The 19,295-nt window shown below is 45.7% G+C and overlaps 1 protein-coding gene and 1 pseudogene across 2 annotated transcripts in view; both read left to right on the plus strand.

Annotated features, from left to right (window-relative positions):
- The first annotated feature begins 1,173 nt into the window (after positions 1-1,173).
- On the plus strand, positions 1,174-2,113 carry LOC144752480 (UPF0696 protein C11orf68 homolog pseudogene; annotated as a pseudogene).
- A 223-nt stretch (positions 2,114-2,336) lies between these two features.
- ECE1 (endothelin converting enzyme 1) overlaps positions 2,337-19,295 on the plus strand; it is a 420,365-nt gene continuing 403,406 nt past the window's right edge. Inside the window, exon 1 of one of the 2 annotated variants that reach the window (XM_078642557.1) lies at positions 2,337-2,677. Coding sequence is in view for 1 of the 2 variants with exons in the window: in XM_078642558.1 (XP_078498684.1) it covers positions 2,660-2,662 (3 nt within the window). In the remaining variant the exon portion in view is untranslated. The remainder of the gene's footprint in view (positions 2,678-19,295) is intronic. The other variant, XM_078642558.1, reaches the window with a different exon arrangement.

Here is a 19,295-nt window from a genome sequence, read left to right on the forward strand (position 1 = left end):
TTTGTATTGTATTGTAATTACATTAGTATAGCGCTTACTACCCCTGACGAGGCGTCAAAGTGCTTTTTCGGCGAGTAGCACGCTACTCCGGGACCCATAGAGTATTAGTGTTGAATTAGTATAGTGAAACATGTAAGTAAATTTTAAGTGGTGGATAGGTTGGTCAGTTATTTGGATTCGCAAAGGGCAGAGGGATAGAAGAGGAAAAAAGGTTGTATTTATATAGTGCTTGTTACCCCTGATGGGATTTTAATCTAATATGTCTCGCATCATATGCTCAGACACTTGATTATTGTCTTGTTCACAATTATGTAAAGCGCTCTGATACCTGCGGGTCTAGCTAGTGGTATAAATAAAATAAATATATCTGTTCCTGCAGCTTCATAGGTTGCACTGGAAATGGAAACTGGCAGAGAGTAGGCGCAGTTGCACTACCAGCAATATTTCAGACTCTTTATTACACCTATCCAAGTGAATTTCCCAAAACACAATTTTCTAAGGTAACTGTTCACTAAATATAATAAAATGCACCTCCCTCAGTATCATACGTACTTCAACTTGCTTTGTACTAAATTTACCTGCACAAGAGTAAATACAGTTTAATTAGAGCATATAGCATATACGTCTAACATTCATTTGCCTGCTGTAATCTGACTATTGAATCAGACAATTGTAATTTACAGGTAGCTGGGAACTAGAAAATGCGACAGGGCTCTCCGATTGCTGCACATAATCACTATCCATATTATTCCACTGCACATCATACCACATAATTCCACTAAACAAATCCACACCACAACACAATTCCACGCCACATAATTCAACGACTAACAATTTCAATCCAACTCACATAACTCTACTGCACACCACATACATTAACTCAATAACGCAAGGGTAAAAGACATTGTCATTTACAACACCAATAGCTCTAACTCAAGCAAATGCAAGACCTATTGCATTTCCAATGCTTGTTTTTCTTTGCTCTTTTATTTTTCTTTTATTCTTGAGTGCATTCTGCGCGCCTTGTTTCTTTGATTCTTTTTCCATATTTGTTTTTCTTTACAGAAAAGAAAGACAAACGTGGGGAAGCCGTGACAGCACCCGGGGAACGGCAGCGAAACCCAGGGGGAGAGCGTTGCAGTTCACGGAGAGAGTAATCAGAGGGCATTGAAAATGGGCGACTGTGAGGAGGAAGTGATGGGGAAAAAGGTCCATTTCCCAGCTGAAGATTATGCAGCTGAGTTCTTGGCTGCTGACATGGATCTCTGGCTAATTTTTGTTGCCAGGAAAACCCCTAGAGTGGAATTTGAGGACTGGTTGGATACAAACCGCCCATCACAGGCACTGCGCTATGGTGACCCTGAGCGTACTATGGAGTGGGCTGTGGGTTGGATCGCAGTCTATGGGCCAAAAATACTAGCATGAAGCTGGACATGTGTAGGAGCTGCAGGAAGACTGAGAGCTTTTACAGACCAGCTGTCGCCACATCACCTTTGACACTATTAAGGAACTGGCACTGACCCACAAGGTAGTGACTGGCAAGTGGCTTATGCACCTGGATACCGGCTTCAAGATTGATCATGCCTGGCGTGGCATTGCTACCTACGTTGTTGATGGTAGGATTGGCATAGCCAAAGTCAGCCCCTTTATGCCCTACTCGGAACGCAGACATGTCATCTGTGTCTATAATGAGGACTTCAGGGATGAGGAAAGTGTGATGGATTTGGATGCTGCCATTCGCAGTACAGGCATCAAGTGCTTTATTTCATACAAGCCTGATGTCTACCTCTACATTGGCATTTACTGCAACAACCGCTAGAGACTCTGTCCCACCATCTATGAAAGCAAATATGATCTGGAGCGCATTCCTCGGTGCTCCCGAATCATCAACAAAGTGAGCAACACTGAAGTCTCATTGGAGCTGAGAAATGGGAATTGGGACTTGTTTGTAGTGGGACTGGGCAAAAAACAGACACAAGTTAGGATCATTATTAATTCATTTTATTTTTGGAAAGATGATTTACATTTTACTGTGCTGAACGTACGAACTGAGCTATTTTCAGTTTATCGCAGCAGCAATTTTGCTCCACAAACAACAAATCATTTCCTTTAGTTTAACTTGGACTGAATTTTACTAACGCGCACAGAAGAGATGTGGTATTTCAGCAGTTGGATCGATAACATCGAAAGACAAACGAAAACTCCTATCTACCCCCGGCCCTTCCCACTCCACCTTTCTCTTCAAGCCCAACACTCCAATCCTCTCCCTGTTCAACATCTCATTGCCCCACACTTCCTTCCCACTTCCCCCGCCCCCTCTCTCCTCGTGAGTCCCCAGCCCTCCGCTTCCTGTGCACTCCGTGGCACACTGTCGCCTCCCTGGCACAGCTGCCACCGAAGTGAAAATTGTTGCGAGCACTTCCCCTCTCGCTGTGGCCGGGCGCGAAGGGGTTAAAGCTGGGGGCAGTGAGGAAGTGCGGATGGCAGCGCTGTGATTGGCTGCCGAGGGGCAGGTAGTCCCGGGGCCCAGGACGCCCATAGACAGCGGCGGCTGCTCGTCAGGGCTCAGAGGCTGGAGGGGGCGTGCATGGAGGGTCTGTAGGAGAGCCGAGGCGAGCCTCAGAGGAGCGGCGGCAGAGCCGAGGAGCGGTGCCGGGGGATGGTGAGTGCAAGCGGGGTCGGAGTGCTTCACGAGGCCCGAGGCTGTGTGTGTGTGTGGGGGCCAGCTCGGGGGATGAGGAGGGGAACCCCTTCAAGAGTAATCAGGCGTACAGGACAGGGGCAGGTAGAGCAGCTCCTCAACCCCCTCACTGTTCATGGAGCGCCGGCCGTGGCTGCTCGAGAGGATGGGGGCCTGCCGAGGTGCTGTATTTTACAGTCAACAGGGGAGCTGTATCATGTAACTTAACGTTTGCTTTTGTCATTTGTTCACTTGTAATTTTCTCCTCATGTATCAGTACTGTTCCAATTGTGAAGCGCTCTGACACCTTCGGGTAAAGTCCGCGCTATATAAGAACGCTTTACAAAAATAAATAAATAAATAAAATGGGGCATGGGAGTCCGGGCTGTTGGTTCCTTCTGCTGTGGATTGGAGGAGTTTAGGCTGTTAGAATTGGACAGGAGACAGGGATGGGCGAAAGTGATTTAGTGCAGGGGTTTCCTGCGCGTGTTGGGGGTCTCAGTGCTCCAAGCACGGGGTTTCTTCTCGCGGGTGCATCCCTGCGCCCCTCTCTCTGAGTTGCATGGGTTCTGGGGCGCACAGGTCCTCATTGTAAGGCGCTTGAGTGCAGGCGTGCTTTTCGCGAGGCGCTTGCTTGCTGAGTAGAGGCGCCAGATGTGCGGATGCCCTGGAGTACATGTGTGTCATCTGTGGTCCAGTGCTGTGCTCTCTCTGGTGGCAGGGCAGGTCGTTCCTCTCTTTATCTTAAATGTTTGTTTGGATCCCCTTCTAGAGGGTAGACCACAGCTGTCTCATCACAACCGATCCCGGGACGTGGGGGTCATAAAGCTCTCGTCCCAGGGTTCTCTTATGGGGATACAACTTTCTTGGTGGAGGGAGACTTCTATTCCTTCTGATTCATGAAGTTTGTGTCACGAGGTACAAACAGAACTGAAAGCATGAACCCCCGCTCGTATCCCCAGACTCTGCCCCCAAACCATCAACATCCCGACCCCAGGGGCGAAGCTTGGTCAGTAGGATGGGGGAGGGGCTGGCTATGATACTCGGGGAATGAGGTGAACGTAAGGAGCAGTAGGAAGGGAGAGGAGTGCAGATTGTGAGGATTACTTAAACTCCATATTTTGTAAAATAACTTTTTAATACTTTTAAAACAGAGACAAGAGAGTGTTTTCGTCTGCGTGTGTATGTAAATATCCCAAGTGAAATCCGACAGACTCCTTACTATACCCGACTGGAACCACTTGTACCGAACTATTCAATACAGAATTCATTTATTAGGTGGGTGTACCCCCTCCTCTTTCCACCCCCCCCAGCTACGCCCCTGCTCAGCTCTCCCATCTTCTGCACACTCGCTTCACTCTTTCCTGGATGCATTTCCTCAACTCTCCTTCACCATCTCCTAAACACTCACATGTAAGCACTGCATTGTATTTGACTTTCGCCTTGTCAATATTCTGACAACTGTGTACCTCCATCTAACACATTTGCACTTAATCACAATTGCAACAGAAATACGTGACCATTGCGCTCTGCAGAGAGGCCAAGGACTGGATGATCATGTAATGTGAAGATCTTTATGACCCACTGACCAGCACTGGGACAGACTTACGATGCCTTCAGCCTCCATTCCAGTACCGGGCCTCGTATACACCTGGAGTCGACTCAGTTCGAAGTATGCCCTGTACTCTTGAGCGCATTATGCTATAGGAGAAACACAGCATCCTGGAATTAACTCACTTAACTGTGCATACCCTAAGAGTGTTAAACATAGGAAATGTAAACGGGCACTAAATCGAGGACGGTGATTACCTTCTTGTTTTTTTTTATATTCAATGTTCCGAAACAGGTCCGCGTTTTTTAAAGTAAAGTTAAGGACGTGAATATAGAGACCGGTTCAATGCCTATTTTTAATTACAACCGGGCCTGAGACCTGGAGGGACCCGGGCTACTTATTGTGCATAATGCATTGTTTACTCACAATACCAGTTTGAAAATTACAAAGCAAGAACAACACATGCTAAAGCACAGTCAGACATTTTTTAAGTTACCTTGTCACCTGTCCATTGCTGTATTCATATTTGAAACTGGTAGAATAGTGGTGAAATCTATTGTCCCCAAGTGATATACAGAAGGCCCTTTCCAACAAGAACGAAGTCATGGCCTATGTTTAAATGTAATTCAAGAAGTTGGAAGAATTATTCTTTCTCACAGAAATGCTTTATTGCGCTATCTGTGCAAATTCATGTAACGCATCACACTGTTTCCAGTCTAGCATTTTATTTCAGGAAGGCACCCAGAGTACAAAACAGATCAAACATCCCCCCCCCCTCCACCGCTCCTTTTTTTGTAAATTTATATCTTATGGGTCCATTAGGATGGCGGGCAGGCTTTGCCCGCCCGCCACCCTAACGGTGAAGTGGACCGCCCGCTAACAGTGCGGGGGTCCCGAAAATGGCATTAGGATGCGCCCGCCACACAGGCGGGCGCATCCTGTATGTTTACCATTGCGGCGGGCGGAGCAGGAATCTCCGCCCGCCGCCGCAATGGTAAAAGTGCACGTTGTGCTTTTCAAAGTGCAACATGACAGGCACCGCGCGGTGCCTGCCATGTTGCACTTTGAAATGCGGGGGGGTACCATAGGTACCCCCCATGTGCACCCCCCCCAAGCCACAGACTCCCAGGGGGCCAGCAAGGGGCCCCTGCAGGGAGTCTCTGAATGCCCCGCCACGGAAATGCATTGTGCACAGCCCATAGTAATACGGCGGGCGGTGTCTAAAAGACACCGCCGCCATGTTACTGGTTTTCTGCCCCGGCCGCTAGGCGACCGGGGCGGAAAACAGGCGGGCGGTGTTTCACACCGCCGCGGTCCCTCCCGCCATCCAAATCTGACGGGGGAATTTGGCTGATGGTGTCGGGCGGATTTCCTCCGCCAGGCTGGCGGTAGCAATCCGCCCGACATCGTAATGGACCCCTTAGTGTCTCCATCCTACATGCCTTATTTATGCTACTTTCTCCTGATGGTAAATGTGCTTCTAGAGGCTGTGACGATGCACTGAATCATTAAACTGCAGACACGTTCTAAAACCTAACTGGAAAAAACAGAATAGAAAGGCTCACCTTTTTTTTTATTATTACAAGAAATGTGCCTTGTAAGCTTGTTTCCTGCTTATCGTATCTTTTCCACAGATTCTTTAAGTCTGTGAAAATCACCATTTGTTAGTGAGTAGCTCTTTCAGTGAGATCTGGTCAATGAGTATATACACTTCCTTTTAGGAAATCGTATGTCTTTTACACAGTGTTGGGGTCCCTTTTGTATCAATGTATGTTAAAATGACAAAATAGTAAGATAATACTGCTATGGAACGTGCTGCATAATTTAGCCAACTTTGCCACAGAATTTGGTCCTCCATTGCAGTATAACCAGGGTTATGGCCAGGGCCACTAGAATTATGCGGTTTTAACTGCCTAATTATAGATTTACACATAATCCTCTATCTGCTGCATATTATGCACATTAAAAAAAAAAGTTTTTAACTCAAACAGATAACGTTACTAAAAATGCGATTAAAAGTATTTCAGTGCAGTAGAAGGTCCTTCACAAAGGTTGAGTTGTTACTGTTAAGTTGCTTTTTGCTATATTTGGATGTTAACCTGTTATTGAGGAGGTGAAACGTTTGCCTGGACAGTGATAAACGTGTGAAAATTGCAAAATAGTGAAGTAATACTATCCTAAATGTACTGGATTATGCTACAACATAATTTGCCTTTTCTTGCCGCATAACTTCATGATCACTGCAGCTTAATTTAGACATTCTCTGCCACACAGTTGCAGTGGCCCTGGTTATAGTTAAGAACTCTGTTCAAGTAAGTCCTCCGTTTGCTGTGTGCAACCAAAGTGTTGTTGCATGTGCTGTTGTCTTATTTTTCACGAATAAAACCTTAGGAGTCCTCGCTTGAGGTTAGAGTACATGCTCTATGTTGAATACACACTTTCAGTTGTGTACCTCTAACAAAACATATGGGTTCATGTTCAGTGTTATGTTTGCTGTACAGCAAGTGGAGGTGGTTGATTTGAGTGGTTAAAATTTTAGACATACTCAGAATGTATTCACACATTCACTTTTAATTCAACCTGCACCGGAATCCACAATTTCAAGAGCAACTAGGCCAAACACGTGGCAGTAAGGTACTGTCCAAATGTGATCTCTCGATTTAGAATAAAATAAATACAAAAAAATGCCCTTAGCATGTCACAGAAATACAGAATACTGTTGCAGAACAGTTTTCGAATTTCTCTGTACAATGCCTGCATTGTGATGTTGCTGCATGTGTGTGCGCATTCTGGAGCATGCAAGATGTATGATCTGCAAGTTGCATTGTTCATGCCGAAGAACGAGTAGATGCTCTATACAATCTATACCCATCAATTTTACTATTACTGCAGCATGCTATTACAGTAAACTTGGGAGTTACCATATGGGATACTTGCCTTGCGCTGTCCTACTGCATGCTGCTAAATAACTTTGGAAAGATACTCCATAGTAGCGTCTTAAAAAAATCATTCCCCCGCCCCCTCAAATTTTCCAACAATTCTATTAAACTGGCAATGTTCAAACATGTCTAGACTTATTTAAGCATTGCAGTTAAGTTCCGATACCCTTTTTAAAAATGCAATGGCAATCATGTATTCAAAACATATTATTCTTGTCAGGCAGGCCTTACTAACGTGTAAAAGTATCCACTGTGTGAGTTTTAGGTCTCGCCTAGGCTGCGCTTACCCTGTCTCAGCAAGACATGCTGTATTCAGGCTATGGGCCTTTAAAAGTTCCACCCGTTTTCAAGGACTGCCCCTGTTTCATGTGTTGTTTTTCAGAGCTTGTGAGCACTGTTTCTTTCTTTAACACCTTCGGTGCTCATGACTAGCTGAGCTCGTCATGAGCCACGGCGCTCCGGTGCTCATGACGAGCTCAGCTCGTCATGAGCCGTGGAACGCTCAGGTGCGGGGAGAATTCCCCCGCTGTGCTGAGCGTTCCTCGGGAGCCAATGCACCTGTGACGAGCTCAGCTCGTCATGAGCACCGGAGCGCCGTAGCTCATGACGATCTGAGCTTGTCATTAGCATGCGGGCTCTGTGTGCGCCCCCTCCCCCCCAGCACAGCGGGGGAATAACACCCGCAGCGAAGGGGTTAAGCTGGAGCAGTCGAGACAAGACAAGTGCTCGTGGTTTACAGAGCTCTGTTGTAAACAGGGCTGTAAATCTTGCTCTTATCTTGCCATATTTGCTGTGCATTCAGAGACTGAGTTCTCTTTTGGCTGCAGTTGCCTCCTCCCTCCTGCTTTTGAAACACATGGCCTGGCATCACGGTCCCTGCCTTCCTATGGCTGCTGCCACCTCAGTCCCAGAGCTCAACAAGGATTTGCAATGCAGAAGGTCTCGCATTTGTAAGTGACTTTGGGCCAGATGCATCAACGGGTTTCGCCCATTCCATGTCTATGGGAAAATGTGTTAATGCATATAACCCCATGCCTTTTATTAACGTGTTTTGAAAACCTGCAAGCAGTGTGTAAACACGCACCTTGTACTTGCAGTCATTGCTTACGAGAAGCAAGGCTGGCAGTAACTGTGCCTCTTTTACTGCCAGCCTTGCTACTCGTAAGCAAGGACTTTAATTACAAAGGGTGTTTACGCATCGTTTTCAGAACTCAAAAATAAAAGGCATTGTCATTTACAATGCCAATAGCTCAAACTCTTGCAAATGCAAGGACCATTGCATTGCAAATGCTTGTTTAGAAATAGGGGTGGGGGTTTAAAAGAATATTTGGTGTGTTTTCCCTTTTTGACACCTTCTCCCAGACAGGATATAATGACAAAAGATGTTGGTGTTAGCCCATTACAGAGCGGGTTACTGCAGCTCATTTTTTTCAACTGGCCCCCTCACTCCTCCCCCCCCCCCCCCCCCCACTCACCCCCGATCACTTGAAGCCCACCTATTAAGTTGGTGCATAGTTAATATGATGACATGGTTCATTAATATGCTCAGTTCTTGTTTATGTTGCCCTACAACGTAATGCATTATTCATAACTAGTTACACAGTGTACATCTTTTCCTTATTGCATATTAATAACCATAACTTGGCCAATCCTCCAAGGCATCATCCTTACAGTCACAACGTCTCTTCAAGGTTATCATAAATCACTTTCCACTGCTGTGACTGCTCTACCTCTGTCGAATTAATTGGTACAACATGTTGCGGCTTCAAGACTTCTATTGCTACTGAATGTCTGGTGTTCATGGCCATGCCTGGGCTGCAAGTGCAGTGTCTGCCCAGTGCTGACCATCTCTTAACCCTTTGTCTGCCCTCAGGGGTTCCTGCCATGAGGCAATTAAAGGGCTTTTTTCAGGTAATTGTCCTTTTTACGTTCTTGTGTGCAGATATTTATTGTTAGACCTTGTGGCTCCTGCGGCTGTGACGCCCGCATTAACTGGTATGGGATCACTTTCTTCTGGCGACAGTGCTGGGGACTAGTTGTCCCAATTGCCTTTTGGCTGTGCTAGTGGCCACGCCCTTCTCTCATGATTGGACCCTTTGAACCAAAACTTGTTTTGGTTGTTCACTGACTCGTTGCCTTGGCTCGCTCTCTTCCTTGCTGCAGCTATGTCCTTTTGTTCGCCGCCCACTGAGGGTTCAATCTATCTGTTTTTATAAAGTGTGGCCACTCACCCAAGAAGGTTTCTAGGCACTGGAGGGGAGGGGGGCTGATCCATACGAGCGCTGGGGTTCAGTCGAAGAGTCAGGTCTTTAGGTCCTGCAGGGATTGTCTGAGGTGGAGAGGCAGGGTGTTTCAGGTCTTGGCGGCGAGGTAGGAGTAGGATCTTCCTCCGTTTCTCATCTTGTGGAGTCTAGTTACGGTGGCTAGGGCGTAGCGGAGGTGCCTGGTGGTTATGTGGAATGAGAGGTGGGGGTTAGGTGCGTTCCCTCTAGAGTCGGCTGTGACTCCCGGTGGGGGGGGGGGGGGTACAAGATTACCCATCTGGAGCAAGGGACTTCAGCTCAGCCTCCGGTCTTAACTGGTGTGATTGTCAAAGGAACACAGCAAGCGACATAGCACTATTCATTCCATGTGGCATTGTAATTGTAGTGGCCCATTACAAAATAATGGGGTGACCCATACTAGTCCATGGACCTGGGTAATGCTCGGTATAGAAAACAATGGTCTTAGACTAATTTCCTTGGGGAGGTATTCATTAAATCAAAGTCTATGAACATGGTACACATAACACTCAAGTTACAACATAAGTGTACCCCCAATTGTTTCTCAATTCATTTTAAGTATATCCTCAAAATGACACACAAGCACCATAGATAGCTTTAATAGTGACTGTTGAATCTCAGTTATTATAACAGAACACTGTAGAGAACGTTTCAAAACAGAAAAGAGGGTTGCTCCAGGGGGAGTGTGGAAAACAGATTGTGCTCGTGAAAATAGAATAGGGAGGGAAATCGGAGAGTAGTTAAAACAATCAATTAGACCTAATAATGTCCTTAGTAAACTGGTCGTTTTTTACGGTAGCACTAGTTTTACAATCAGGCCTGTCGCGCATGGATTAGAAAGTACTTTTCTGGTTCTTGATGTTGTACAGAGTATAATCCTCTGTAAAGAGGCATTTATGGGGTGAAGTATGGTACAGGCCCACTAGGGGAAATTGTCGACGTTTCGACTCTGGCGCATAAAGGGTGGTTCGTATCCTCTGCAGGTGGGTCTTCCTCAGGACGGGGAGAGGGGTGGGGGGGAACCACCTGTAACAAGGTGAATTCCGGATTACAGCCCCTCAGGAGGCTATCTGTATAATTGTAGCGGTGAATTAGAGTAGGTATTGAAAAATCAATGTGCAGAATTCAGGGCAGCAGTGTTGAATGAATCCTGACACTGGTGGTCAAATTAAAGATCTCAAATGGACTATCATCTCCAGGGTGGAGCGCGATCCCCGAGGAGGCGACTGGGATGCCAGACTCTCTAAAAGGGAGGCGCTCCTTATCGTCAAGTTCAACACGGCCATTAGGGGTCTTTTTTTCGTGAGTAACTTTTTATCGCGAGCAACTTTCCAGCCTCGTCTTGTGCACGAAGGTGCTGATTTACGTTTAAATACTGTGTATCAGTACTCCCTTTTGTGCTTTAATTACGCTGTTGTGTGCTAACAAGCATATCGTAGGTAACTAGCACTTGACTGTGCCTTTCGCGCAAGTGCAGGCAAGTAGTATTCCACCCACCAGCTCGTTCATTGATAAGACTGTCTCCAGCCGGCCTGCGCATGCGCTGGAGATTAGTTCTGCCAAGACGCCGTACACCACAAGTCGGCTTTCTGTTGCAGCGCGTTACAAGTTGAGATTCAGGTAAGATCTGTTAGCAAGTGCTTCAGCTTACTAGCCTCGTCCCCTTAGGCCGCCCAACGATTATAACATACTTTTGTTTTAACATATTTAGGATCGACCCCCCCTGTGACGGCAATTCACGTGGCCGAATTTCATGTCTCTGCATCAAGCCAAGCGCCTGCTTGAATGAAGGTATCTCTTTTCGCAAATCGTTTCTGCGCACCGCCCCTTCTCTGATGGGGTAGACAAGTAATGCCCCGTTCGGTCTTTATGTTTTGGAGGACTTATCACTAATTTAGACGAGGTCCTGTGTGCCACTGACTCCTCTCGAATTTGCACACCCGCCACGGACCACTTGGACACTTAGCCCGGTAAGACAGTAGTTTAAAACCGTTTTGACCGCAGACCCACACATGATGCCACTTCCATTCCCCATTCCGATCTCATTTTATTTTATTTTCCAGTGAGATCGTCCGTCTGCGCCTGCCCCAATGTATTCCTTGTTCACTGACTGCTTTTCAGCTGTTTTCAGACAGGTACAACGCTTTCTTTCTATTGTACCCACATGTGGGTTGGCCTGATGATTTCGATCACTTTACACAAATATCCCTTTTCCCCCTGCAGAAACTCCTGCTCCACTCCACCTTCCAAGTCGCCTCATAGACCAGTAGGGTAAGCTGTTTGAGTTGGTGGGGGTTCACTCTCCTAGTGTTATTGAATTTTCACTTAGAGACCAATCTTTCATGTTTTATTCATTCTTTTTAGATATTCCATTGGCCCTGAGGAGAATCCCCCGTTGATTTCATTTGGGATTCGAAACGCGTAGGCCCTTGTACTAAATGTTGCTCTGTCTTTGAATCACTTAAGTGTTGATAACATACTGCACTTTAGTTGTGTACACATTGATATAGAAACTGTTTCACTGTATAATTGATTGTATTTTGAACTCCAAGTGTACTTTTTTTCAGGTTGATATGCATTAATGTATCATATCTGATGTTTTGATTAATTGAGCAACTTCTGTTTCTTTCTTTCTTTCTTCCTTGTCCAGATTGTGTAAGAATGGATGTATGAAATTCCGAACGATTGTGATATGTCTGACCAGTATGAATGAGTATCCTTATTGTTATAACATTGTTTAGTTTAACGGTGTAGTGTCCTATTGTATATAATATGTATTAACTTTTTCAAAACATTTTTCTTCTTAAAAAATGAATAAATAATGAAGCTATTAATTAGCAAAATCTAGGTTGGAAATATCATTTCTTCCTTTAGTTTAAATCACATTTGACTAATTGCATCAGTTTAGGCACTTTCTTTTGTCGTTCAGATATAAGTGCTCAGCCTAACTGATTAGAGCCAACTCTTCGTTGCTAATATATACTGGTGGATTAAGGCATCTCGGTCAGCCTCCGTGGCGCAGTCCCGGTGATCAGTACTGTACTCGCCGAGGAGTAAAGCGCTCCTCACCGGGACTGGTTGTACCCCTCTCCCTCTCACCGTCCTGAGGAAGACCCACCTGCAGAGTATGCAAACCACCCTCTAAGCGCCAGGGTCGAAACATCGACAATTTCCCCTAGTGGGCCTGTACCCTACTTCACCCCATCCCTGCCTCTTTACAGATGATTCTACTCTGTTCAACATCAAGAACTAGAAAAGGACTTTCTAATCCATGAGACAGACCTGATTGTAAAACTGGTGCTACTGTTAAAAACAACCCGTTTACTAAGTAAATTTATTATGAGTAATTGATTGTTTTAACTACTCTCTGATTTCCCTCTCTGTTCTATTTTCACGAGCACAATCCTTTTACCACACTCCCCCTGGAGCAACCCTCTTTTCTGTTTTGAAAAGTTCTCTAGAGTGACCTGTGATAATAACTGAGAGATTAAACAGTCACTATTGAAGCTATCTATGGTGCTGGTGTGTCATTTTGAGGATATATTTAAAATGAATCGAGAAACTATTGGGGTACACTTATGATGTAACCTGAGTTCTATGTGTACCATGTTTATAGATTTTGACTTAATGAATACCTCCCTAAGGAAATTAGTCTGACTATTGTTTTCTATACCATTGTAATTGTAGTGGAGCAGGGAAACCGGCCACAGGGAGAGCATAACACCCAGGGCCGGACTGGCCGTAACGGGCACCTGGGGTTTCCCCAGTGGGCCGCCAAGGTGGGGTCCGGTTTTGTGCCCCATGGGGTCTGTTTTTGTAACTGGGGGCCGCAATATCGACTCCCTGTAACGAAATCAGCCGAAACTGGCACTTTCCAACAGCTCAGCCGCACCACCCCTGTCCCCCAGGGGCGCTGGCCGAGTAGTTTGCCAGGGCCGACTTTGGTTTCCTGTCCATCCCAGATGACACCAGACTTCTCCCTCCTTTGGAAACCTAACAAACGGGTAACAAAGTATTGGTAAGATAACATAGCACAAACAAAATGGCAAGTCACTCAAACCAACATGACCCTCCTACAGCACCTTAAAATCTCATCCAGATCTTTACTTGAAACTGTCTACTACATATTCCCCTCGCCTCAATGAAGCTAAACAATTTTTATTTTTTAAGAGGATGAGGGGGGCAAGTTGTAGCAGAGGGTAGGGTCCTAAAACAACTGCATTCACATTCAGTGCGCCAATAAAAATTGTTTACCAGTGGTTTCTTTTCTCCCACCTCAAGAATAAACCACTTGTCAACAATCTCTATGTTGTTATGTTATGGATTCTTATATAGCGCATGACTCACCCAGGGGCATCTCAGCGCTTTCCCAATGGGAATCCAGAACACGGAAACAGAGAAGAAAATTATGACATGACCAGCTTAAAATAAGAATGTTTTTAGCTGTTTCATGAAAAGCATATAGGTGCTGGATTTTCGCAGGGCCAACGGTAGCGAGTTCCAGTATTTGGGGGCTATGTATGAAAAAGCTCTGACTCCTGTACGGGTTAGCCGAATACGCGGGATCTTCAAAAGAGCGAAGGCATTAGATCTTAAGTTGCATTCATGTGATTGTTTGGAAAGTTTATTATAGAGATATGCTGGCCCCTCGCCTCTGAGTGCTTTAAAGGAGAGGCAGCATACCTTGAAGATAGATTTCTTTTGAACTGGAAGCCAGTGTAATTGTCTGAGCAGAGGGAGGGAAGGGGATCTAGAAGGCGCATTCAGAACCATTCTGGCGGCGGTATTCTGTATTACCTGCAGTTTTGCCAGTGTGGTAACGCCTATTTCAGCCAATAGGGCATTGCCGTAATCTAGCCTGCTCACTACCATAGCCTGCTCTACAGTTCTACGGTGTTCTACTGGAAGATAGGGAATAATTCTACGTAGTAGACGCAGGTTATAGTAGCAGGTCCCTGCGATGTGTTTTGCATTATCTTTCATGTTAAGCATAACATCCAGCTGGATTCCCAGGCTTTTCACTGAGGGGGACGGCGTAGGCGCTTTTCCCAGTTGGAGGGGCCACCATTCCGGCGTCCAAAGATGGGCGTCCTTCCCTAAGAGCATACGCTCTGTTTTCCCGGGGTTGAGCTGTAGACACCGCTCTTTCATCCAGTTTGCAATCGCTAGCATACCACCCGAGAAGCGTAGTTTCTCGTCCATGATGTTTTTCCCTATGGGGAATAGTAGCTGCGTATCATCGGCGTAGGAGACTATCTAGAAGCCGAAGGATTGGACTATCTTGGCCAAGGGGGCCACATACATATTAAAAAGGGTGGGGCTCAGGCAAAAGCCCTGAGGCACCCCTTTGTCCAACAGGAATTTGTTTTTTGATACAAATGGACCCAGTGTGGTGGTTTGCCATCTGTCCATTAGAAAATTCTTCAGCCACTGTAAGGCTTTGCCCCGGATGCCACACTCAGTCCGTCTCTCCGCTAGCCGTTGATGAGATATCGTATCAAAAGCTGCGGAGAGATCTAAGAGGATCAGGATCGAAGATCCTCCGGCATCGAGGGTGCGCCTCAGCGAGTCATTAACAGCCAGAATGGCCGTTTCAGTGCTAAAACCAGTGTGGAAGCCCGACTGGGAGGGAGATCTAGTATGTCATTGGATTCCAAATACTGGCTGAGCTGGGTGTTTATTGAGGATTCTAGTAGTTTCCCCACTAGGGGTAACGGGGATATTCTATTGGCCTGTAATTATTCAGCTCCTGAGGGTCTGCAGATGGTTTTTTTAGGATGGGCCGAACAGAGGCCTCTTTCCAGGCACTTGGAATAAGGCCGGTAGAGATAGAGGTATTAAAGATGTTTTGGATGATGGGAGCGCAAGTCGGAGATAGAAGAGCCATTACACTGGGTGGACATATGTCCCTTGGTGAACCAGATTTTGCTGTTAGCAATAGGTTATTTATTTCCGCAAGTGAAATGGACTTGAATTGATTGAGAGTGCCTTCGGTGGAAATGCGGGAGGTTTCCAAGTTCAGATTTGGACAGGAGATATTGGTGTTATTAATGGGAAAGTTAACATAGATTTTGGCAATTTTATCGTACAAAAAATGTGCTATGGAGTCACATAAAAATTGGGATTCAGGCGGTGTTTGTTTGCAGGCTAAGGGAGAGGAGAAGTCTTTGACAATGTCAAATAAGGCTTTAGTGGAATTCCTGGATTGTTCGATTTGTTTGTGGAGATATGAGCATCGGGCAGTTTTTATTGATTGATGATAATGGGATAAGGAAGCCTTATAGACTTTCCTATCTTTCGGTGATTTTTCCTTTCTCCATCTTCTTCTTTCATGTGCTTTGCACGTAGATTTTAGGGTTTTAATTCACCGGAGTACCAGGGAGCTGAGAGTCGCCTCCGTGGAGGATTGCCACTTTTTATTGGAATCACTATGTCAAGTGTTTTCGTTAGGGCTGAATTGAAGCTAGATAGCATGGCTGTGGGATATTGGTCATTTAGCTCAATATTGAAGGGAAAACTGGTCAAATGTTTCATTAAAACTGTCTAGGGTAAGATTATGCCATGGCCTTTTGTTTTTACTGTTTTAAAACGTAGGATTACGTCTATGACCCCCTTTGCTTCACGTCATCAGGACACTTTATTCCCACTCCCTGGCTGTATATGCAATGTAATCTAATCCAGTTTTTAGGTCGAGCAGACATACTCTCAATGCGTGAGCATTGAGAGTGTCTGCTCGACAACTAATGTTGCCCGTTATTGGGAATGTGGACACCAATGTGTCACGAGCGTTTCCTTCGCAGTTTTCACCGCGGGAGCGCGCGTCTGACCCGCGCATGCGCAGAGTAACTCCCAGCCATTTTTTTTTTTTTTTCAGACATACAGGCACAAGGCACAGACACTCGCTCACACACACCCCCCTCCCCCACAGTCACACACATGCACTCCAAGACACATACACGCACGCACACACATACACAGCCCGCCCGCGCCCCCCCCCGCACTCGCGCGCGCACATGTCCCCTCCCCCCCCTCACACCCCACTCACCGAGTTCTTTTCGTGTGTCCCTCTCTCCTTCGGCAGGCAGCGGCAGGCAACGGGTCATCCTCAGCAGCAGGCGGGGCTCTCCAGGAGCACGGGAGCCCCGCTAGATGACGCGCAAATCTTCCGGCAATCTTCCGGCTGACGGGCACAGGAGCGCTTCAGCACAGGAGCGCGGGGTAGGCTCCCGTCGGCTTCCTGTCTTTTTGCGCCCCCGTCCCAACACAGGTTGCCTGGCTTCCTGTACAAGCCGGGCTGCGGCGTGAGTTTTTATTGTACTTGTTTAACCCGTCTCTCTTTGTTCTTGTCAGCTTGTAGTTGCGTCCTTCCACCCTCGCATTCAATGTCACTTTATTTATTTGCGCACAGCCGCTGTTATGTTATGGACATTGCATCATGTATTTTTTGTAAGCACAATAATGGAATAAAAAAAAGGAAACGCTACACAATTATGTGGTGGAATAAAAAAAAAAAGGAAACGCTACACAATTATGTGGTTATTAAAAGCTGGGTCAGAGGGAGGAGAGTGAAAACACCAGCCAGGTAGCAAACGCTGAAGATTAAACATACTTTTCCCAAAAAATTAAACAGTTACCTGTCTGTCCTCCTTCTGTTCCGGCATTTGTTCTGGCATTTAATTTAACTTTTGCGTGCGATCAGTTGTAGCAGTTTAATTTTTTTGCAAACTAAGGTTACAGAAATTGTGTGTTTAGGCTAACTTTTTAAAGTAAATGTTTTACACTCTTTTAGTGCACATTTCGGTGTCAGTGTTTTAGTTCAACAGCTACAATGCTTAATTAGCAACTTTTAGCTAAGAACAGAGGCCGCGTAGCTGTAGGCCTCTGGGGCTAAGCATGCAGTCCAGTAGCTGTCACGCCCCTCACAGTGTGTGATAGCACCGTGACTCCCCTTGGCCCGGAGAGCAGACATGGCAACCTCATGGAAGGCGTCTCCTAGTGCCTGGGTGGCCGCTGCAGTGCTCTGCGTGGTTGATGCTGTGTGGATGCAGGAGGCTGTAAGCTGAGGAGAAGGCATGTGAGGTCTAAGTGCGCAGGAGAGAGGGGCTCGTCGGGCCCTGCATGTCGCCATTGTAGTTTTGCAAGGATCAGATCATCCAGTTAGAACACCGGTACACACTCTAGTAAAAGATTACCACACTGGAAGAAGTGACTTAAAATGAGCCCCTCCACCCCCCAGTAGACTCAAAGAAGTACCTGACTACACGCACACTCATGCTGGTGATGAAGCAGACTTTGCAACAAAATGTTGTTTGAAGTTTGTGGAGTCAAGGCCTATAATTTTAATAAGTCTAACATGTGTATTGTCTGTCAAATTAACTCAACCTAGTTTAAAAATGCATCTGTACACACGACACGTGGGTTTAACAGGAGCCTTTTTTGTTTGCATATGTGGTGATTAATTTTTGTAAACTGACCTACAGTCTTTGACAGTCTAATAAAGCGGCTGTTTTACTTTAAAAGCATGAGCTATATTTTTCTGTGCACTTGTCCTGTTTTGCTATGTGATATTGGCTGTTGTCTTATGCAGCCATTTGTAATGCATGATAGTGTTTCATGTGCTTTTTGCTAGGAAATCTAGTTAAGGGGTTAATATTTAGCAAGTGGGGTGGGTTGATTCTCGTTCTATTTCTTTATACATATGGAAGGGATATGAATAGATGTACTGCAAGAGTCACAGGAATGTTAGAGTAGAAAGGTCTACTGCATATACTAGTGAATACAGTCATCTCTATATACAGAAAAAAAGAGTTATATTTAGAGGGGTCGGAGTGGGACACAGTGGGTGGATGGATGCATGATGGATGGATGGATGCATGATGCATGGATGTATGCATGATGCATGGATGGGTTGTTGGTTGGATGGGTTGGTGGATTGCATAAATTGTTGAGAGATTGGCTGTATATATGCATCTATCCATACACCCATCCATGCTTCCACCAACTCATCCATGCAAGCATTACAACAAGAGCCCGCAGCTCTCCTTCGTCTCTCCTCGCCCCCCCTTCCCTGAGTCCGCAGCTCTCCTTCGTCTCCCCTTCCCTGTGCCCTGCCCTGCTATTGTAAATGACAATGCCATTTATTTATGTTAAATAAATAAAAAAAATGTCAAGAGCAATGCCAATGGCTCTAACTTTAACAAAGGCAAAACCATTGCATTGTAAATGCTTGTTGCTTGAGCCGGCTGTTTTTTTGTCACCGTCCTTCTCGTAAGTGGATCAAACAGCGCCAAAAGTAGAGGTTACAGCAGTTTTCGATAGAGGTTAATTTAATATTTGGAAATATGTTCCATGCACCACTGAAACAGTACTCACTCCAAATATGCAAATCTCTACATTTAATCGTTTGTATTGTCTACATAGAAGTTGCTAACAGGGAAGTTCATTCTTTTCTGCTTTTCCCTGTTTCCGCCACACACTCCACTCCTTTGTGTCTCCTTTCTGGCCCCTTTCCTACTTAACTTTTAATCCTTTCTCCTTTAATCCCATTTCCACCATCGAGCACTGTTATCTTAACCTTTATGTTTCTCTCTGTCTTATGATGTCCTGGCTGCCACCATTTACTTCGGACCCTTCCTCACCCACCCTCCCTCATTCACCCTCCCTCACCCACCCTCCCTCACCCACCCTCCCTCACCCTCCCTCCCTCACCCTCCCTCACCCTCCCTCATACAACACATATTGCATTACAAATGCTATAGGTGTCACATTTGCGAAAGTTATAACTATTGGCATTGTAAATGACAAAGCTATTAATTTGTCTATTTTCAAAAACAAAACATAAA

The sequence above is a fragment of the Lissotriton helveticus genome, chromosome 5_1 (genome assembly GCF_964261635.1).
Source record: "Lissotriton helveticus chromosome 5_1, aLisHel1.1, whole genome shotgun sequence".
In the NCBI taxonomy this organism is placed as follows: domain Eukaryota; kingdom Metazoa; phylum Chordata; class Amphibia; order Caudata; family Salamandridae; genus Lissotriton; species Lissotriton helveticus.